Source organism: Nerophis ophidion, linkage group LG03 (genome assembly GCF_033978795.1).
Source record: "Nerophis ophidion isolate RoL-2023_Sa linkage group LG03, RoL_Noph_v1.0, whole genome shotgun sequence".
Lineage (NCBI taxonomy): Eukaryota > Metazoa > Chordata > Actinopteri > Syngnathiformes > Syngnathidae > Nerophis > Nerophis ophidion.
In genome coordinates this window covers 32,624,871-32,648,198 of record NC_084613.1, presented here as the reverse complement: position 1 = coordinate 32,648,198, position 23,328 = coordinate 32,624,871, and the positions used below count along the sequence as shown (strand labels likewise).

The 23,328-nt window shown below is 40.1% G+C and overlaps 1 protein-coding gene and 1 long non-coding RNA gene across 3 annotated transcripts in view; both read right to left on the bottom strand.

Moving 5' to 3' along the window:
* Nucleotides 1–23,328, bottom strand: part of gfra4a (GDNF family receptor alpha 4a) — a 316,518-nt gene that overhangs the window by 256,264 nt on the left and 36,926 nt on the right. Inside the window, exons 1-2 of one of the 2 annotated variants that reach the window (XM_061894913.1) lie at nt 13,502–13,902; nt 2,070–2,163 (exon numbers count right to left, since the gene is read on the bottom strand). The exons of the other annotated variant lie outside the window; for it this stretch is intronic. Coding sequence (XP_061750897.1) covers nt 2,070–2,091 — 22 coding nt within the window. The 5' untranslated portion in view covers nt 2,092–2,163; nt 13,502–13,902. Of the gene's footprint in view, nt 1–2,069; nt 2,164–13,501; nt 13,903–23,328 lie in introns of those variants that run through there. 2 annotated transcript variants of the gene reach the window in all.
* On the bottom strand, nt 12,963–13,996 carry LOC133549498 (uncharacterized). The gene is made up of 2 exons (XR_009806091.1): nt 13,780–13,996; nt 12,963–13,563 (listed from the first exon to the last, which is right to left on the bottom strand). It is a non-coding gene; the product is annotated as an uncharacterized LOC133549498 (long non-coding RNA).

Sequence of the window (23,328 nt, the reverse complement as noted above, 5' to 3'; positions counted from 1 at the left end):
CTACCGCTTGTCCCGTCCGGGGTAGCAGGGGGTTGCTGTATTGCATTAAAAACTAGCTTTTGACCCACTTATATGGTGGAAGAATAATAAACCCATATATCCTCTTACTGCCAAGTTAGCCAGGCTGGGGGGGGGGGGTTGATGAACGTGGACCCCGACTTAAACAAGTTGAAAAACTTATCGGGTTGTTTGCATTCAGTGGTCAATTGTACGGAATATGTACTGTACTGTACAATCTACTAATAAAACTCTCAATCAATCAATTAAAAAGAGCACTTTATATGTAGAAAGATTTTGTTAAGAAACCATTCAGTTTTTATTTTATATATGTTGACCACATTAACCTTGGCAATGGACCCTGTGTGTATATGTATGTTATGCCATTGTTTACAAATTTGGTAAATAAATAACCAAAACATTTATATTTTGTTGTTTTCTTACTGTACCGAAAATGAACCAAACCGTGACCTCTAAACCGAGGTACGTACCGAACCGAAATTTTTGTGTACCGTTAAACCCCTAGTGTATACGTATTTATATATGTATAGTTGTGTATGTACATGTTTTTTCATATGTATATATGTGTGTGTGTGTATATATAACTTTAAACATATGTACATATAGTCGCAATAAAAAGTTTTACATACACTTGTAAAGAACATAGGAACCTTTCTTTATGATTGAGTGATTGGAGCACATACTTGTTGGTCACAAAAAACATTCATGAAGTTTGGTTCTTTTATGAATTTATAATGGGTCTACTGAAAATGTGACCAAATCTGCTGGGTCAAAAGTATACATACAAGAATGTTAATATTTGGTTATATGTCCCTTAGCAAGTTTCACTGCAATAAGGCACTTCTGGTAGCCATCCACAAGCTTCTGGTTGAGTTTTTGACCACTCCTCTTGACAAAATTGGTGCAGTTCAGCTAAATTTGTTGGTTTTCTGACATGGACTTGTTTCTTCAGCATTATATAAATAAATGATAAATGGGTTGTACTTGTATAGCGCTTTTCTACCTTCAAGGTACTCAAAGCGCTTTGACACTACTTCCACGTTCACCCATTCACACACACATTCACACACTGATGGAGGGAGCTGCCATAAAAGGCGCTAACCAGCACCCATCAGGAGCAAGGGTGAAGTGTCTTGCTCAGGACACAACGGACGTGACGAGGTTGGTACTAGGTGGGGATTGAACCAGGGACCCTCGGGTTGCGCATGGCCACTCTTCCACTGTGCCACGCCGTCCCCTTATTATCCACACGTTTAAGTGAGGACTTCGGGAAGGCCATCCTAAAACCTTAATTCTAGCCTGATATAGCCGTTCCTTTACCATTTTTGACATGTGTTTGGGGTCATTGTCCTGTTGGAACACCCAACTGCGCCCAACACCCAACCTGATGAGTTTAGGTTGTTCTGAAGAATTTGGAGGTAAACCTCCTTTTTCATTGTCCCATTTAAAGCACCAGTTCTATTGGCAGCAAAACAGGCCCATAGCATAGTATTACTACCACCATGCTTGACAGTAGACTTGGTGTTCCTGGGATTAAAGGCATTACCCGTTCTCCTCCAAACATATTGCTGGGTATTGTGGCTAAACAAATCAATTTTTGTTGCATCTGACCACAGAACTTTCCTCCAGAAGGTATTATCTTTGTCCATTTGATGTTAGATAAAACCAAAATTATGCTGTTTGTCCACAATGCTCAGCAATATCTTTGGAGGAGAAAAGGTGACAAAACAAAACAAAACATTGAGGTTTCATTGAGAATATAGAACGTTACACACGGCGCTCAAAAATCCGTCAAAATGTTTTAGTACAACTTTGGAAAGCAACGAAGCCGCACCACTTGCCTGATTGCCGAAGCATTACGGCTACTGTAGTCAGACGTACTGTGCTTCAACATACAGTATTGTTATGGTGTGTGGGGTAAGGACCCCAATATGGCACTTATTATGAGACATGGTGGCCTTGTGGTTAGAGTGTCCGCCCTGAGATCGGTGGGTCGTGAGTTCAATCCCCACCCGACTCATACCAAAGACTATAAAAATGGGACCCATTACCTCCCTGCTTGGCACTCAGCATCAAGGGTTGGAATTGGGGGTTGAATCAGCAAATGATTTCCGGGCGTGGCCATCGCTGCTGCTCACTGCTCCCCTGTGGGGATGGGTCAAATGCAGAGAATAATTTCACCGCACATAATGAGTGTGTGACAATTATTGGCACTTTAACTTTTTAACATATTGTCTAGTTTTGCGTTTCACCCTATTATGCTGATGTGTATTTGGGATATGCATAAGTCCCGTAAGAACTACAACAACAAATGGCGGGGGAAGGTGGTGGCTCGTAAATAGGACCGACCACAAAACGGCGCACCTAGAGGGTCTAGAAAGCAGCTGTAAAAAGCTCTGTAAAACATAATCTATGCAATATTTTGACCAAAGAACCACCATTGCATGTTATGCAGACTACAAGGAAGGGTTTTACATGTAGAAAAAAACATCATAAAATGACCACTTTATGCCATACTTGCCAACCTTGAGACCTCTGATTTCGGAAGTGGGGGGTGTAGAGTGGGGGGGCATGGTCGGGGAGGCGTAGTTGGGGCGGGGGGCGTGGTTAAGAGGGGAGGAATATATTTACATCTACAATTCACCGAATCGAGTATTTCATAAATATTTCATATATATATATATACTGTATATATATGAGGACCCGTGTATATATATATATATACTGTCTATTTATACAGTATATATATATATATACATATATATATATATATATATATATATATATATATATACACATATACAGTATATATATATATATATATATATATATATATATATATATATATGAAATAATTTACCTTCAGTGAATTCTAGCTATATATATTTATTTTACTATATATGTAAATAAAATAAATAGTTGAATTTCAGACGGCACCTATCAAATACAGAGTAATAAAAACACAGTTGTTCTACTAACTGTACTGTGCTTGCTGGTTACTAAAAAAACAAACAACAACACTTATCTTTCACTATTTGAGTAACCTTTGTTCTGCCATTTATTTCTTCATTTTGCTCGTCGAGATGTCGACGGTGTAATATATTGGGTTGGAGTCAATAACCAGGCGAGGTGATGAAGTTACGTCTCTTTACTGTGGGCTTCAGAACAGACTCCCTCACTTGCCGTCAGGTGTGTAACACCACGTAAATCGTTGGCCAATCAAAAAGTAACCCCATAACGCTATAGCCAACATTCACCAGGAGATGGCCACAGACAACATAGAATCACTCTATTACAGAAGGCGTCGCCATGGCTGTAACTTCCTCGTTCTTTTGCTTCGTCTCCTTGTGTGTGCAGTTTTTTATTCAAATCCGTAGATGTTGTAACGTCATTGGGGAGGCAAGCTGTTTATATAGTGGGAAAGCAGACGTGAAAACAGGCTGTCCCCACTCAGATCCGCAAGCAGCTGGAAGGGGCGTGGCCTCCAGCTCCGGCTGAATATCGGTAGATTTTCGGGAGAAAACTTTTTCCGGGAGGTTTTCAGTTGAGGCGCTGAATTTCGGGAGTCTCCCGGAAAATCCGGGAGGGTTGGCAAGTATGCTTTATGCGCCTTATGGTCCGAAAAATACAGTATTTAATATGGGCCAGCACTAGACTGTCTATGTGTGCACAGTGCACAAAGTATACTTACTGAAGTGTACTGACTATATTCCATTTGACATGCAGCATAAGTGTTTAATAATGCTGGGTTTTTATTTTATGCGGCTGCTAAGCTAAGCTAGCAAGCTTCAAAGGTTCCTTTTCACTGAGCGACTCTTTGAACGCGAACTCTCCAGGGTTTGCCGAGCATCGTGTGCGCATTTCTTCAAAGCCGCTCCTCCACAGATAATGGATTTAAAGGCAGAGGTGTATCAAGTGGCACAATCGGGCCTCTAAAGTGAGAGCGGGAATATGTCGACACGGCGAGAGGCGAACATTTGGCAGGAGAGGTTTCACAGGTGACACACCCTCCCTTCTGAGTATGTGAGGTGTGCAGGCAAATGAGCGTCCCTTCCTGCCAACACTTCCTCCAAACTTTTGCTGTTCATCCCTGTCAATGAATACACACACGTTCTGTCCAAACGTTGGCACAACAAACAACATGCTGCATTTGGACAGTCAATATTTCAGCTGGCTGGAAGTTACTCTGCATCATCACTATCGTCACGCAGAAGAAAAACAGAAGCATTTTCTTTTTTTTTTTGACTGCGTGCCCAACAAAAAGTCCCAGTCGTTGGGGAAAGTGGTTGTTTTAAAATCGAGACACGAGACAGACTCTTGTCAGGGAAACTATTGTATGTGTTGTTTATTTGTTCATAGAAGCCACACAGAATTGTGAACAACTCTGTGTCGCACTCCTTTCTTCTTGTCAGGTCATTCGTGTACTGTTTTCATTGGGGAGGCGTTCAAGCGTACTGCGTAAGTACGAGTGCTAGCTGAATAGGCTTTCGGACGTTCTCTGGGCAGTTTTTATTAAGTGCATGACTGTCTTTGTCAACAGGTTTTCTATACAGGGCACCTGTGATGATTTTCAGCGACGTTTGAAACACGTCCTTGAGGTCCAGTTAATATGTATTGGACATGCTCGGGTGGGAATTTTGCCCCACTCATTTCTGAGTCTGTCTGCAAGATGTACATGTGTGTACATATACATTTTATATATATATATATAGGTAGTTATGTATGTATGTATGTATGTATGTATGTATGTATGTATATATATATATATATATATATATATATATATAAGCATGTGGTCAGTCTATCTTAGCCCGGTTGCTGCTAGCATGCTAGCAAAAGAGGGCATGTCCGGTGCTAGCAGCGATCGGGCTAGGATAGACCGACCTTACATCCTCTTTTCACCGGACATGTGCTTGATCTTTTGCGGGGCTGTCAGGGCAGAGTTTCTTAAAATGCCTCAAATGTCCGGTATTTTGAGTATTGTTTACGCTACTTAATATGTCCGTCTGGAAACTCGTTCGGTACACCTCCGCACCGAACCGAAACCCCCGTACCGAAATGGTTCATACAAATACACGTACCGTTACACCCCTAATATATATATATATATATATATATATATATATATATATATATCCATCCATCCATCCGTCCATATATATATATATATATATATATATATATATATATATATATATATATATATATATTAGGGGTGGGCAAGTTAATGCGTTAATTATGAGTTAACTCATCAATCTATTAACGCCGACAATTATTTTATCGCAAATTTGCGTATGTTGTTTACATGCTTTTATTTTGTTAACGCCTTTTCTTAACAAGATGTCAGCGCCCGGACGGGCTTCGGCGCCGAGGGGCTCTTGGTAAAGATGGAACATTTGGCAAAAGTACCGGACAATCCTGCAAATTTCATGGCTGGCTTACGGCGTGGTCACTCCGGGATCACTTACGACCGCCAGACAATTCTGGACGTGGATAGATCGGGCCGTTTTGGACTGAATGACGCGTGCTCGCTAGACCTGCTAGCTAGCATGGGAATACTTTGCCGGCTACATCCAGCCGCCTGTGAAGCAGCGGAGTCTATGTGTTGTCTGTCTATTTATCAATAATGCAGACGAGGCGTGTTGGCTGAGTACTTAACGTTTGCTTTCAGAGCGTGCTTATCACAACATACAAGATGCCGTCATAGATAGATAGATAGATAGTACTTTATTGATTCCTTCAGGAGAGTTCATTCAGGAAAATTAAAATTCCAGCAGCAGTGTACAGAGTTGAGATCAATTTAAAAAAAAAAAAAAAGTAAAAAGTAAATAATGGGGGTTTAAAAGGAAACCAAATAGAGAAATATTACAAAAAGAATAAAAACAATGGGAATAACAATATAACAGTAAAATAAGAATATAACAAGACAAAGTAGGCAGTAGTGACCATGTTATGAAAACGTATTGCACTGTTAATGTTTTGCATCCCCTGTCATCCTAATACCCCCTGTCCCCCGTCCCAGAGAGGAGTTGTACAGTCTAATGGCGTGTGGGACAAAGGAGTTCTTGAGTCTATTAGTCCTGCACTTGGGATGAAGCAGTCTAGCACTGAACAGGCTCCTCTGGCTACTGATAACGCTATGCAGAGGGTGACTGGCATCATCCAGGATGCTCACTAGTTTGTCAACAGTCCTCTTCTCTGCCACCGTCACCAGTGAGCTCCAGTTTCATTCCGATTGTAGAACCGGCCCGCCTGATCAGTTTCTCAAGTCTGGAGCTGTCCTTCTTAGATGTACTGCCCCCCCAGCACACTACCATGTAGAACAAAACACTGGCAACCACAGACTGGTAGTACATCCACAGGAGTTTTCTACAAATGTTGAAGGAGTGCAGTCTCCTGAGGAAGTACAGCCTGCTCTGTCCTTTCTTGTACTGGTGGTCCATGTTAACAGTCCAGTCCAGCTTATTGTCCACCCAAACCCCGAGGTACTTGAATGAGTCCACGGTCTGTACCTCAACTCCCTCGATCACAATAGGTTGTGACCGTGGACTCGACCTCCCAAAGTAAATGACCAGCTCCTTGGTCTTTGACGGACTGAGCTGCAAGACGTTCGTGTGGCACCAGACAACAAAGTCCCTCACCAGGTTCCGAAACTCCTCCTCTCTGCCGTCCCTGATGCACCCGACGATGGCTGTGTCATCCGCGTACTTCTGGATGTGACACAGCTCTGAGTTGTAGCAGAAGTCAGCGGTGTACAGGGTGAAGAGAAGAGGGGCCAGCACCGTTCCCTGCGGTGCTCCGGTGCTGCTGATCACAGTGTCAGACGTGATGTCCTTCAGTCTGACATACTGTGGCCTGTCGGTGAGGTAGTTCAAAATCCGGGCAACCAGGCAGGGGTCCACTTGCATTTTGTAGAGCTTGTCCTGAAGGAGGCGGGGCTGGATGGTATTAAAGGCACTCGAGAAGGCACTACAGCAGCCGCAACATTAATGCTGCCACAACGACGACTCTTGCGGACCTACTGCCCTCGGTAATGGCACCGTTCCCAAAGTATGTGGGCTCTATTGATAACCTCACTAACAACTTTAACAACGCCCTGCGCGAAACCATTGATAGTATAGCACCGCTGAAGTTAAAAAAGGCGTACGCCATGGTTTACTGAAGAAACTAGAGCTCAGAAATTATTATGTAGAAAGCTGGAACGCAAATGGCGCACGACTAAACTTGAGGTGCACCATCAAGCATGGAGTGATAGTTTAATAACTTATAAACACATGCTTACCTTAGCTAAAACTAATTATTACTCAAATCTCATCCGCATTAATAAAAACGATCCAAAATTTTTGTTTAGTACAGTAGCATCGCTAACCCAACAAGGGACTCCTTCCAGTAGCTCCACCCATTCGGCAGATGACTTTATGAAGTTCTTTAATAAGAAAATTGAACTTATTAGAAAGGAGATTAAAGACAATGCGTCCCAGCTACAACGGGGTTATAGTAACACAGATACGATTGTATATACGGCGGATACTGCAAATATCCAAAATAGTTTCTCTCGTTTTGATGAAATAACATTAGAAGGATTGGTACAACGTGTAAATGGAATAAAACAAACAACATGTTTACTTGACCAACTTCCTGGGAAACTTATCAAGGAGCTTTTTGTATTATTAGGTCCATCAGTGCTAAATATTATAAACTTATCACTTTCCTCGGGCACTGTTCCCGTTGCATTCAAAAAAGCGGTTATTCATCCTCTCCTTAAAAGACCTAACCTCGATCCTGACCTCATGGTAAACAACCGACCGGTGTCTCACCTTCCCTTTATTTCGAAAATCCTCGAAAAAATTGTTGCAGAGCAGCTAAATAAGCACTTAGCATTTAACAATCTATGTGAAACCTTTCAATCCGGTTTCAGGGCAAATCACTCGACTGAGACAGCCCTCGCAAAATTGACTAATGATCTATTGCTAACGATGGACTCTGATGCGTCATCTATGTTGCTGCTCCTCGATCTTAGCGCTGCTTTCGATACCGTCGATCATAATATTTTATTAGAGCGTATCAAAATACGAATTGGTATGTCAGACTCAGCCCTGTCATGGTTTAACTCTTATCTTACTGATAGGATGCAGTGCGTCTCCTATAACAGTGTGACCTCGGACTATGTTAAGGTAACGTGTGGAGTTCCCCAGGGTTCGGTCCTTGGCCCTGTACTCTTCAGCATCTACATGCTGCCGCTAGGTGACGTCATACGCAAATACGGTATTAGCTTTCACTGTTATGCTGATGACACCCAACTTTACATGCCCCTAAAGCTGACCAACACGCCGGACTGTAGTCAGTTGGAAGCGTGTCTTAATGAAATTAAACAATGGATGTCCGCTAACTTTTTGCAACTTAATGCCAAAAAAACGGAAATGCTGATTATCGGTCTTGCTAGACACCGACCTCTATTTAATAATACAACTTTAACATTTGACAACCAAATAATAAAACAAGGTGACTGTAAAAAATCTGGGTATTATCTTCGACCCAACTCTCTCCTTTGAGTCACACATTAAAAGCGTTACTAAAACGGCCTTCTTTCATCTCCGTAATATCGCTAAAATTCGCTCCATTTTGTCCACTAAAGACGCCGAGATCATTATCCATGCGTTTGTTACGTCTCGTCTCGATTACTGTAACGTATTATTTTCGGGTCTCCCCATGTCTAGCATTAAAAGATTACAGTTGGTACAAAATGCGGCTGCTAGACTTTTGACAAGAACAAGAAAGTTTGATCATATTACGCCTGTACTGGCTCACCTGCACTGGCTTCCTGTGCACTTAAGATGTGACTTTAAGGTTTTACTACTTACGTATAAAATACTACACGGTCTAGCTCCAGCCTATCTTGCCGATTGTATTGTACCGTATGTCCCGGCAAGAAATCTGCGTTCAAAAGACTCCGGCTTATTAGTGATTCCTAGAGCTCAAAAAAAGTCTGCGGGCTATAGAGCGTTTTCCGTTCGGGCTCCAGTACTCTGGAATGCCCTCCCGGTAACAGTTCGAGATGCTACCTCAGTAGAAGCATTTAAGTCTCATCTTAAAACTCATCTGTATACTCTAGCCTTTAAATAGACCTCCTTTTTAGACCAGTTGATCTGCCGCTTCTTTTCTTTCTCCTATGTCCCCCCCTCCCTTGTGGAGGGGGTCCGGTCCGATGACCATGGATGAAGTACTGACTGTCCAGAGTCGAGACCCAGGATGGACCGCTCGTCGGGACCCAGGATGGACCGCTCGCCTGTATCGGTTGGGGACATCTCTACGCTGCTGATCCGCTTGAGATGGTTTCCTGTGGACGGGACTCTCACTGCTGTCTTGGAGCCACTATGGATTGAACTTTCACAGTATCATGTTAGACCCGCTCGACATCCATTGCTTTCGGTCCCCTAGAGGGGGGGGGTTGCCCACATCTGAGGTCCTCTCCAAGGTTTCTCATAGTCAGCATTGTCACTGGCGTCCCACTGAATGTGAATTCTCCCTGCCCACTGGGTGTGAGTTTTCCTTGCCCTTTTGTGGGTTCTTCCGAGGATGTTGTAGTCGTAATGATTTGTGCAGTCCTTTGAGACATTTGTGATTTGGGGCTATATAAATAAACATTGATTGATTGATTGATTGAGAAGTCCAGGAACAGGATCCTCACAGTGCCATTTCCCTTATCCAGGTGTGAGTGGGCTCGATGCAGCAGGTAAAGTCATGGCGACACACAACCTATACCGGGCCACCGCGCATGCTCGTCACTCCTGTTGCATGCTGGGTAGGGTAGTTCTTTTTTTCCCTTGCTCATAACATCACAATATAGTAACATGTATATGATGCGTCAGTTTATCAAAGCACCAAACAAACAATCGGAAAATTCCCATCATATCAATTCCTAGATATGGTCGTAATTATTTTAAGTGCGCTATGCATAATAAACACAACATTATAAATATTGCTACTACGGATAATTTGATCAAAATTTCCCTAAAACAGCCCACTACCTATAATATAGTTTTTTTTAAACATAAGATCCCTGAAAAAAAAATGTTTCTGCTGTTACCTCAGAAATTGCCTGTTCGGATGTTATGATTGTGGCTCAGAGATTTGTATGAAGTTTATATTTATTTACCATAACAAACAGGATAACTTAAATACCCTGGCAGTGGCAATAAGTTTAAATGTTTGTATTTACATTTTTTGAGTTGATTTTCATAAAATATGCTATTTAACTGCTACTGTTTAACAAGTACTGATTTAAATTGTGTTTGCAAAACAAATGTTTTGGCGCTTTTGTTCATGTGGGAGAATATTCCAATAAAGGTGCACTACACGCTACTTTTGAATTCATTATTGGGCTTTGCGTATACAATGCAGTTAATCGTGATTAATCGGAGAAATGGTGCGATTAACTTAGATTAAAAATTGTAATCGTTGCCCAGCCCTAATATATATCTATATATATTGCAATATTTTAGGTTTTGCGCATTTGTGGGGGTAATGGAAACACACTTATTATTGCCACTGCAGCTAAACACCCTTTCAGTTTGGACATTTGTTGTGGAAATAGTTCTTGTGACAGGTAAACTCATTTAACAAGTAGCCGTAAATTCCAGGCTACTTTTTTCTTGGATTTATAACCCTGCGGCTCATAGAATAGAGTAACTAACATGAGTTTGTTTCGCTTAATTTTTTTTTGTTCAATAGTTTGCATTAAACCCAAGCAGAGGACTTAAATGGTGTGTTATTGTTTGTGCTGTGGCGCCGTCTATTGGACGAGTTTGCTCACTGCAGTAATTGCGGGTTAAAAATATATTTTCTGTTTTGATGTTGTTAACTGAAAATATGTGTCCATAGCGTTTCTGCTCGAAAGTATTATTCATTCATCACTCCAGGCAACGTTTGTACACACCCCGTTTCCATATGAGTTGGGAAATTGTGTTAGATGTAAATATAAACAGAATCCAATGATTTGCAAGTCATTTTCAACCCATATTCAGTTGAATATGTGACAAAAACAACATATTTGATGTTCAAACTGATAAACATTTCTTTTTGTGCAAATAATCACTAACTTTAGAATTTGATGCCAGCAACACGTGACAAAGAAGTTGGGAAAGGTAGCAATAAATACAAATAAAGTTGAGGAATGCTCATCAAACACTTATTTGGAACATCACACAGGTGTGCAGGCTAATTGGGAACAGGTGGGTGCCATTATTGGGTATAAAAACAGATTCCCAAAAAATACTCAGTCTTTCACAAGAAAGGATGGGGCGAGGTACACCCCTTAGTCCACAGCTGTGTGAGCAAATAGTCAAACAGTTTAAGAACAACGTTTCTCAAAGTGCAATGGCAAGAAAATTGAGGGATTTCAACATCTACACTCCATAATATCATCAAAAGGTTCAGAGAATCTGGAAAAATCACTCCACGTAAGCGGGATGGCCGGAAACCAATATTGAATGATCGTGACCTTCGATCCCTCAGACGGCACTGTATCAAAAACCGACATCAATCTCTAAAGGATATAACCAAATGGGCTCAGGAACACTTCAGAAAACCACTGTCACTAAATACAGTTTGTCGCTACATCTGTAAATGCAAGTTAAAGCTCTACTATGCAAAACAAAAGCCATTTATCAACAACATCCAGAAACGCCGCCGCTTCTCTGGGCCCGAGATCATCTAAGATGGACTGATGCAAAGTGGAAAAGTGTTCTGTGGTCTGACAAGTCCACATTTCAAATTGTTTTTGGAAATATTTGACATTGTGTTATCGGACCAAAGGGGAAGCGAACCATCCAGACTGTTATCGACGCAAAGTTCAAAAGCCTGTATCTGTGATGGTATGGGGGTGCATTAATGCCCAAGGCATGGGTAACTTACACATCTGTGAAGGCACCTATAATGCTGAAAGGGACATGCAGGTTTTGGAACAATATTTGCTGCCATCTAAACGCCGTCTTTTTCATGGACGCCCCTGCTTATTTCAGCAAGACAATGCCAAGCCACATTCAGAACGTGTTACAACAGCGTGGCTTCGTAAAAAAAGAGTGCGGGTACTTTCCTGGCCCGCCTGCAGTCCAGACCTGTCTCCCATCGAAAATGTGTGGAGCATTATGAAGAGTAAAATACGACAGCGGAGACCCTGGACTGTTGAACGACTGAAGCTCTACATAAAACAAGAATGTGAAAGAATTCCACTTTCAAAGCTTCAACAATTAGTTTCCTCAGTTCCCAAACGTTCATTGAGTGTTGTTAAAAGTAAAAGTGATGTAACACAGTGGTGAACATGCCCTTTCCCAACTACTTTAGCACGTGTTGCAGCCATGAAATTCTAAGTTAATTATTATTTGCAAAAAAAAAAAAGTTCATGAGTTTGAACATCAAATATGTTGTCTTCGTAGTGCATTCAATTGAATGTGGGTTGAAAATGATGTGCAAATCCTTGTATTCCGTTTATATTTACTTCTAACACAATTTCCCAACTCATATGGAAACGGGGTTTGTAATTTTTACAATATAACTAAAACAATTCTTACATACTTGCTATCCTAATGTAATAGAGTTATCGTCCTTAGCATTAGCTAATATACTAACACATTTACAAGTGTCTGTGTTAGTATTATTAACAAATAAAGGTATTATTTTTGTATTGTTTCAGTTTTGTAAATTCTTCAGTAAACTTACCAAAATGTCACCATGGAGTGGCTGAGTCTGTTTAGCTGATTGGAGAGCTAGCTTCTGCAGCTAGTGGGTCAATGACAATGACTTCTGTTTTGTTTGATTATCTGTTTTACTGCTGTGATACTGTATTCAAAAACATTTATATGCCACCGTATAACATTGAGACGTTGTTTTAGTCAGGAACGGACCTAATGTACTGAGCTTTTAGTCTTTGAATCAACCCTAACGCATTATTATGATTTTCAATTTAGTTTCAGTTTATTTTGAACATGCATACGATACAATGTGATGCATCACATATTTCCAGTTGTTTCATTACAGCACGTCCGAAAAGGAGTAGGAAGAAGCAGAGCTTATTTAATCCAACCCCTTTTCATATCATAGCAATTTTATCCCATTTCCTTGTGTAGCCGGTTCGAGTCTGCGTTGTGTAGTTGCTTTGAAGACAAGAGGACTCTGTGGTTGCCTTTAGCCGAAACAGGTGGCATATTTATTTTTACCTGTATGAAACAGGAAACAGTGCGGCAGCGTTAACACAGGACTCAGCAGCAAACCAGTTTCCTCACGCATGTCTCAGCAACGAGTCAGTTTAAATGAACAAAAATGTTATATGAAACATTCACATTTATCACAAAACCTATACATCACATTTACAAATACACTGAAAATGAATACACCACCGTGAAATGATTTATACAATAGGAAAATTAATAATAAATATAACAGTACAGAAAAATAGAATAAAGTTTTGGGAGCAACAGAAACATACCTGTATGAAATATACAGGAAACAGTGCGGCAGCGTTAACACAGGACTCAGCAGCAAACCAGTCTAAAATGGAGGGAAAACTTCAATGAAATGCCGCAGCCACTGTGTGTGTGTGAGCGAGAAACGCCACCGAACAGTACACCAGCAAAAAGTTTGCTAAAACACTCAAACTATGAGTACAACAAGTGTACATAACCATATCAGCAACAAAAGAGCACATTATAATCTCGTTTCACAGCCAAACACTTTAAAAACACTAGAGCAGAGAGAAACACTTACTTCCTCACGCATGTCTCAGCAACGAGTGAGGACTCAACGTCACTTCCGGAAGAAGGTAGGATTTCAAAATAAAATGACAAATTCTCCCAAAACGAACTATTTCCTAAAAAACTGACAAAATAAAAGTGACAATGGATATTATAGAGAAATCAAATAAAACGTGAGGGATTTTTGGTGGAATGCATACAATATAACTTATATACCTGCTACACTTGTATTCTGTTTGTAACAGAACAGTGAATAAATGAATATACCATAAATAATAAAAAATGTTCAAGATGTTCATCATAATTGTTCTTCTTTGTACTTTGTGAACACTTGTAGTTTTAACGGTCTCTTGAACTGAATCATATTGGTGCTTTGTTTGATTTCTTTGCTTAATCCATTCCATAATTTAATTACACATACAGGTATACTAAAGGTCTTAAATGTTGTACGCGCATACACGTTTTAAATCAGATTTTCCTCTTAGGTTATTTGTCTCCTTTGTGTCTTAACTGTGTATGACTGTAAGATGCTTCCGTCTTTGAAGGTCGTTTAAAGTCCCCGACATCTGCTTAGCCATTTGTTCAGTGTCAAAGGTTACTCCCTCCACCTCGCTTGTATTGTATAAAAGAATGACACTTCTCTCGCCCTCCGCACTTTTCCTTTCACACCTCCTATTATAATGTGAGCTGTGCCCTTTGAGATGCTCCAGCTTCTCGAATAAAATATTATTTTGTTTGACTACTTGATCAGAAAATGTCCGATACATTACAGACACTGTTTGAAAACAATTGAGGTATATAAATAAACATTCACAAAATCTTTCTGTGTAATTAACAACATATATATCTGTGGTTTATAGTCCGTTAAGATATTTCTTCAAAAATGTTGTGGGTGTGGCGGCTTATACCCCGGTGCGCTCAAAAGTCTGGCAAATAGGCTAATTATTTCTGACAGCTTTTTAAATCTGTTTTTTCCACTACGTTACAACATGAAACATATGTATTTACAAAAAGTTTATATTTCGGAAGAATGCATCCATCTATCTCGCTCACGTTGTTAATTTGATAGAATCACGCAAAATTGCAAGTCGCCATGCTGCCGTCAGGACCGCGTGTCGCCCCGAGTGTTGCCAAATTGTGAGTCAAACAGACCGGATCGCTGACAATACTGCTGAGGATTCTTTTTTTTTCAGTGAGAGAAAAATTCATAGAACCAGCACAAGGAAACCCGTCCATCCATCCATTTCCTACAACTTATTCCCTTTGGAGGGCGCTGGTGCCTATTTCAACTACAATCGGGTGGAAGGCGAGGTACACCCTGGATAAGTCGCCACCTCACCGCAGGGCCAAAACAGATAGACAGACAACATTCACACTCACATTCACACACTAGGGCCAATTTGGTGTTGCCAATCAACCTATCCCCAGGTGCATGTCTTTGGAAGTGGGAGGAAGCCGGAGTACCCAGAGGAAACCCACGCAGTCACGGGGAGAACATGCAAACTCCACACAGAAAGATCCCGAACCTGGGATTGAACCCAGGACTACTCAGGACCTTCGTATTGTGAGGCAGACGCACTAACCCCTCTTCCACCATGCTGCCCTTCCAGGAAGCCGCCAGTAGAAAATACGTGATTTGATCCGGCAAAAACGGTAAAGTGGACAGGTATGCTTCACATGTTTGTAATTAGCAAGGCAAGTTTATTTATAGAGCACACAATTTACAATCAAATAGTTTAGGTACAGGGAACAGGGGTTAGTGCATGTGCCTCACAATACGAAGGTCCTGAGTAGTCCTGAGTTCGGGATTTTTCTGTTATCGAGTTTGCATGTTCTCCCCGTGACTGCTTGGGTTCCCTCCGGGGACGCCGGCTTCCTCCCACTTCCAAAGACATGCACCTGGGGATAGGTTAATTGGCAACACTAAATTGGCCCTAGTGTGTGAATGTGAGTGTGAATGTTGTCTGTCTATCTGTGTTGGCCCTGCGATGAGGTGGTGACTTGTCCAGGGTGTACACTGCCTTCCACCCGAACGCAGCTGAGATAGGCTCCAGCATTCCCCGCGACCCAAAAAGGGACAAGGAGTAGAAAATGGATGGATGGATATGCACAATTAATAATTGAGGCCTGTCTCACTTCTTCAAGAAGACTATCACAAGTTTTAAGAGCATAAAACGGAAACACAGTTTCACCATGTTTGGTTCTGGTTCTAGGCACCAGCAGGAGATCACTCCCTGCGGTTCTCTGAGCCCGAGATGTTTCATATGGCTCTAACATGACCAGATATTTACTATGACACAAGACCATGAAAAGACTTATACACAAGAATAGTTGATTTAAAGTCTATTCTCTGAGCAACAGGAAGTGACCTAAGCACTAGACTAATATGAGCGTATTTATTGGTTCTAGTCAGGACTCGAGCAGCAGCCTTTAGGATGTACTACAGCTGCTTTACAGCTTGTTTATAGAGCCCAGTGAGAATGCCCTTACACTAGTCCAACCTACTGGAGACCAAGGGACAGATTAGTCTTTCTAATACTGGTATACCACCCAGCCCTAATCTGAAGTCAAGTCAACTGCTTCCTAAATCAGTCCCAACGTCCATGAAAGAAAATAAAAAATTAGGAGAAAAATACACAATGCGAAGGAAAACATGTTTGAAAAAAACATCCAGCTCCAGATTAAAAACAGAGTCATCTTCTCGTATTAGCTGCATCCATGCGGGACTACACTTTGATAAAATTAATCGAAAACATGTTTCCAATCAATCCATGGAAGGAATGTAGTCCAATGTGCACCACATAATTAATACTGACCACAGCAGTACTGGTCATTGCGGTGGGTGCGATCTAATTATTATTACTATTACCATTTGTGTAATTAATTGGACAAATGGGTTGTTTTGTTATAAAAGTACTTTTGAGACAAAAAAAGTAAACATTTTAATAAGGAGTTGAAAAAGTCCAAGTCATCGTTTGCGTGCTACTTGTCTCATTGTCCTGCGAGCAGTAATTAAGCTCAGGAGGGAAATTACTGAGAGGAATAATGAAAATAAGAACCGTGACTCCGCATGTTGGAGTCAGTTGGGGCGAGTTGAAAAGTGCTTGAATTCTTGCTGAAAAACAATAAAATATTGATGTCAATTAATACTTAAGTTTTTGCATGTTCGTTTCTCCAGGGGGCGTATTAGAGTCAGGAACGCATCACGCTTGTCTTTTTTTTTTTTTTAAGCCCGACGCCTTTTATGGACGGCGAACATCAAAGAGTTTGTCGCTCTTGATGAATTAAAGACACGTTGGTATTGCGAAATCCTTTTGTTGTCTAAATTTGTTTTTTTCCCAGCCTCGCCTAAGCCGCCGCCAGACCTCCCAACGGCGGCGAGCAATCTGTCGCCTGTTGTGAGCGCCTGGCTGAGACGAGCTGATGAAGAGCTAAAAAAGAAATCCAATTAAACGAAGTCAAATCAGCACAACTGGAGAACAACCTCCAACTTTGATGGCTTTTCATCTCTGATGGAAAATCTCTTAAGTCCTTTTTCCAATTTCTCTTTAGCATCTGACATCTGCTTATTTGCTTTGTTTTACCTCCGCCAAGCACGACACATTGGGAGTGTTGAAAGTTGGCGAACGTACTTTTCATATTGATGTCGAGAGCAGTGGTTCTCAAACTCAGAAAACACTTGGCTCTCCAAGTTCCACCATAACGACCAACAATAAATACAGTGGCGTAGTAGGCCAAAGTGTTCATTAAAAAAAGTATATTTAATATTTGTGGTGTACTGTAACAGTACACTGTGTTTGAATATTTAGTTAAGTGGTTATTTGGCTTGCCACTAGACGGACCACGACAGTTTGAGAATCAATGGCCCTGAGACAACTTTCCAATGTGCTGAAAAATGTAACTTGTAACTAAAAGCTGTCTTTAAATGGGCTCTGTACCGAGGATGTCGTTGTGGCTTGTGCAGCCCTTTGAGACACTTGTGATTTAGGGCTATATAAATAAACATTGATTGATTGATTGATTGAAATCTAATCCATCATCTATAAAACAACAGAAAATTTAGCAGAATTGGTGTGGTTTGTGTCTTCTTGGACACACTTTAAAAGAGCATATTGTGTTGTGTTGTAGAATTCTCATGTTGGCAGTCTGTGAATAAAGACCTGAAAGAAACAACGCCGCGTTTCTTGCATTTGCCACATTGGTGTCTTCATCGGCCATGTCGCCCCAACTCCTGCAACCTGCGACTCCAGCAACCTGCAAGCTTCCGGAGTTCTGGCAGAGCGCCCCAGCATCATGGTTCCAGCACATCGAGTCACTTTTCAACCTACGAGGAATCGACTGCGACGACTCCCCGTATCACTTGGTTGTGACAGCCCTCGACCAGGCGACCACTCTGCCGCTTATATATACATATATATATATATATATATATATATATATATATATATATATATATATATATACATATATATATATATATATATATATATATATATATATATATATATATATATATATATATATATATATATATATATATATATTTATACAGCAGTAGAAAATATGGATGGATCAACTCTATGACAAAGCTTCTTCCATGGCTGCCCTGCCGACACATTGTCACTAGCCCTGTGGTGCACTCTGTTTGAAATCTCAAAACCCCGTAACCTTCACATCCAGGTCGCTACAATGCCTTGGGAAAAAAAAATTAAGCCACTTTACCTTGTCTGGTTAATATGTTTTGTGTTCCACCAAAAAAACTGGCATGGGGGGTAAGCAGCCAGTGTCGACATTGAGGTGGATACTTCCTGAATGCTTCAAACCACACATCGTCTGTCGTGTTGAGATACCAAAACTAGAGAAATGACGTAAATAGGCTAAAAATAAGACATTTAAAGAGCACACAAAGTACCAATTAACAGCTAACAGCAACAAAAGTGCTTTTATGGATGAGCCTGCCCACAGTGGACATTTTGCAGGCACAAAAGCAGTTTGTAACGGAGTCAAAGTTCGTGCAACAATGCATATTTGTATTCGGTCAGTGATTGGTAGATCAATTTGTTTGTAAAATTCTTTTTTGGTGCAAAATAACAACATTCACAGAATAAAATTAATATAATTCTCAAATATAGTAATTTGCCTGCTTAACTTAAAACCTTATCAAATCAGTGTGATTTGTATGTCTAAGACGTTCAAGATTAAAGTTTTTTTTTGTTTTTGTTTATTTATTTAGGATAACATTTTTTTACCTTCCAATGACAATACAACGGTAAACAATTCCACAGTAATGAGAAGTCAAAGTTGATGTGCATTATTATTGTATCTTGTGATTACATGACATTATAAACACTGTATAGTTTTTATCGTTTATTTCTTCAGTTTAAGAGCATGATGTAGACAAAACTCGGAGTCTGTCTGCCTAAAGCCAAATAAAAGTAAATGATTGCATATTGCTCTAAAGTGTGGCACCTTGAGACAAGAATATGTTGATTGACAGTCAAAAAGGAACATGGCCTGCTTTGCTGGATATTTTCCCAGTTTTATGCATTTTTAAAAATGTCAATTTTGGAGAGAAAAGTCACACTTGGGTTTTTTTATCAATTGGTTTCTTTACAATGAGCTCGGAGGGAACAATACAAGGAATCAATAATATCCGATTTATCGATATGACGTCATAATTCTTCACATCGGCAAGATATCTATCATGCAGCCCTACAAATGCATTCTATTTATTTTTCTTTCAAATAAATCTACATATTGTATTGACTTTGAAAAAAATATATCCAAATGCCAGCCACATTCTTTGATTTTTCAGTGCGGAGGCCTCAGTGGAAAAATGTGGGCACCCTTGAGACCTTACATTCCTTTTTTAGAAGCTATTGCTAAGTAGACAAAAGGCGGGAATGAAAAACGGATGCAATACTTTACCGTTGCGACCTACAGAGCTCCCATGTTGACAGAGCCTCAGATGTGTCAAACGGGGACGTAAACACATGTAGAAATGTGAACTACTGATAAACTTTTGTCCCGGTGTCAGTGAGACCCATAAAAAGAATTGTTTTTAGCCAATGTAAGCGAAGAGGACAATGATCGTGTCTTAAATCGCGGCGTTGGCGTTAAAGCATCTCTGTGTGCTGCAGATAGCGCCAACAGCTGATGAATGGAAGGACTTACAGTTGAAGGTCAATCCTGCACGTGATTAAATGTTTTTTTTTGTTTAAAAGTCTGGGCTGCAGTCCAAAAAAAAATGTGTCAACTGAGAAGAAAAAAGGACTGAGATGACTTTCAGATACTTTTTCTTGGGTGAAATGAAACTCCTCGTTTGAGGCCAACATCGTGAAACTATATGGAGCCCTTGACCTCGGACTGCGAAAGCACCCTGTCATCTTTAAAGTCAATAGGTTGTAGTCACCTGACGTCACATCCGTCTCATTAAATATGTGATGCTTGGAAGTAGTGGGGCGGCAAGCAACTCTTGTCGGATCATTTTGAGTTGTTTTAGGTTGTTGGAACCGTTCAAAATGCGAAAATTATCAAAGTTTCTTTAGCATTCCTAGAGAAGGGCGGAAAAGTGCAAGATTTTACAAAAAAACACTAGAAAGTTTGAGTCGATGAACGCACAAGTTTGCAGTGATCACGTGGTTGAAGGTTTGTTAACGTATAGTACGGGTGTGGGAAAAAATCGATTCGAATACAAATCGAATCGTTTACGTTGTGCGATTCAGAACCGATTTTCATTTTTTTTTAAATCGATTTTTTTTTTTTAATCAATCCAACAAACCACTACACAGCAATACCATAACAATGCAATCCAATTCCAAAACCAAACCTGACCCAGCAACACTCAGAACTGCAACAAACAGAGCAATTGAGAGGAGACACAAACACGACATAGAGCAAACCAAAAGTAATGACACAAAAATGAATATTAATTATAATTTCAGCATAGCAGTGATTAAAAATCCCTTACTGACATTATCATTAGACATTCATAAAAATAATAAAAAAAGAACAATAGTGTCAGAGTGGCTTACACTTGCATCGCATCCCATAAGCTTGACAACACACTGTGTCCAATATTTTCACAAAGATAAAATAAGTCATATTTTTGGTTCGTTTAATAGTTAAAACAAGGTTACATTATTGCAATCAGTTGATAAAACATTGTCCTTTACAATTATAAAAGCTTTTTTTTTTTTTTTTAAATCTACTACTCTGCTAGCATGTCAGCAGACTGAGTTAGATCCTGCTGAAATCCTATGTATTGAATGAATACAGAATCGTTTTGAATCGGAAAAATATCGTTTTTGAATCGAGAATCGAATCGGATCGGAAAAATCGATATATTATCGAATCGTGACCCCAAGAATTGATACTGAATCGAATCGTGGGACACCTAAAGATTCACAGCCCTAACGTTTAGTATTTCCCATTTGAGTATTATCTTGATATTGTTTGTATTTTATCTTGTTACAGAGTTCTTAAAACGTATTTTTGCTATGAGTGTTTTGTAAAGAACCAACTCAAAGAGTCTAAATGATATACATCAAATGTGAGCAAAACCGAAAAGAGTTGTTAAGCTTTTACCGAAAGCAATGATCATGTCTAGCTACCAATGTCCTTGACCCAGACTGCTAGTTGGGACCTCTCCTTTTTGGTAGGAACTCTTACGTACATCGGGGTGACTACGCGTGGAATTTCGTGGGTTGTTGGCGGGTTGGGGGAGGTGCGTGAATGTTTATTTTCTCGGCATGTCATGTCATATTCTTACACTGAAGGGGATTGATGCGATCCTATGCTAAATGGAAGCAGTATTTTTCAGTATGTATGGTACGAGTGTGTGTGAATGTGAGTGTCCATGCATATGTATTTACTATTTGAATGCCATCCCAGCAGGCAAACCTGACTACTTTCATATATTATCTTATGGGTTTTAAAGACCTTGACACTTGACACAGTTGGAGATTTACAGCACTGTATTGGTATTGAGAATAATATAAACTGCAATATCTATGACCCTGAGCAATTAAAGTCCTTACATGATCTTTATAATTACTCATTTTTGCATTTGAATGTTAGAAGCCTGAATAAACATCACACTGATTTAGCCTCTCTACTTTCCAATATGAGCTGTATGTTTAACTTTATTGCCTGTAGTGAATCGTGGCTCTCTGATTCCTCATACATTTCTCTGTTTAGACTGGATGCATACAATTTACATATAAAAAATAGACCCAGTGGAAGAGGTGGAGGTGTGTGCCTCTATGTCCAGAACAATCTTCACGCCAAAGTATGCAACATTACCCTCAAAGATGATCTCTGTGAATCCTTGTTCATGGAGATCAACAATAAAGAGAAAAAGTTCATTGTTGGAGTACTCTATCGTCCTCCTGACTCACCTCTTGACACTTTTCTTTCCAAATTGGACGAACTATTACTCAGTGTAAATAAACTAAACAATAACTGCATCCTTCTTGGAGACTTTATTATTGATATTTCCAAGGACAATGGGAGCAAAACTGAACTTTATCAACACGTTACATTCCTCTTCCTTCTTCCCCACCATCAATAGGTTCACTCGAGTCACAGATGCCTCAAAAACAATAATCGATAACATTATTACTAACATCCGGAATACAAAACTTGTGACAGGGGTGGTGCAATCCCATATCACAGACCACTTTCCCATAATACTATTCTTTGAGTCTGGCAAAACTCCTCCCCACCCACCTCCTAAAGGTAAAACTAAAATACTCAGTAATACAACTCTACAACACCTAAATAATAATCTGCCTGCCAGGCAATGGGACTGTGTTTAATTGCACCCGTTCTGATGCTTCATATGGAACTCTGATTAAAATAATTCAGGATGCTATTCAAGAAACAATCCCTGAAAAAACTATCAAAAATCATACCTCAGAAAAAAATCCCTAGATTGCAAGGGGGATCTTAAAGTCCATCAGACAAAAGAATAAACTTTACAAATGTTATATTTCGAACCCTACCACGGTCAACAAAGACAAATACACAAATTATAGAAATAAATTAACTCATATTATCAGGAAAAGTAAACGCAACTATTATTCTCAACTATTACAAGCATCACAGGGGTATATGTAGGAGAACATGGAACGTGTTGAATACTGTTCTCAACAAGGGATATAAGGCCCCTGTTGTCCCGGATACAGGGTCAAATAGGGCTGATCTTGCCAATAGTTTTTAATAACTTTTTTGCTTCTATTGGGAAAAACCTATCTGGTAAAATAAGTCAACCTCCAGGATATTCCTTTAAATCATTTTTATCAGGCAGCTACCCTAGCTCCTTTTTCATGCAGCCAACCGACATCAATGAGCTTTATACGATTATTATGGACCTGACGTCATCACATACAGCTGGAGTGGACGGGATATGTAGCAAAATCTTGAAAGCCATAGCAAATGTGATCACAACTCCTCTTTGTCACTGTATAAACCTGTCACTTAGTGCTGGCATTGTACCTAAAATGTCCAAAGTGGCAAAAGTATTCCCAATTTTTAAATCAGGGGATGAAAATAATATGAA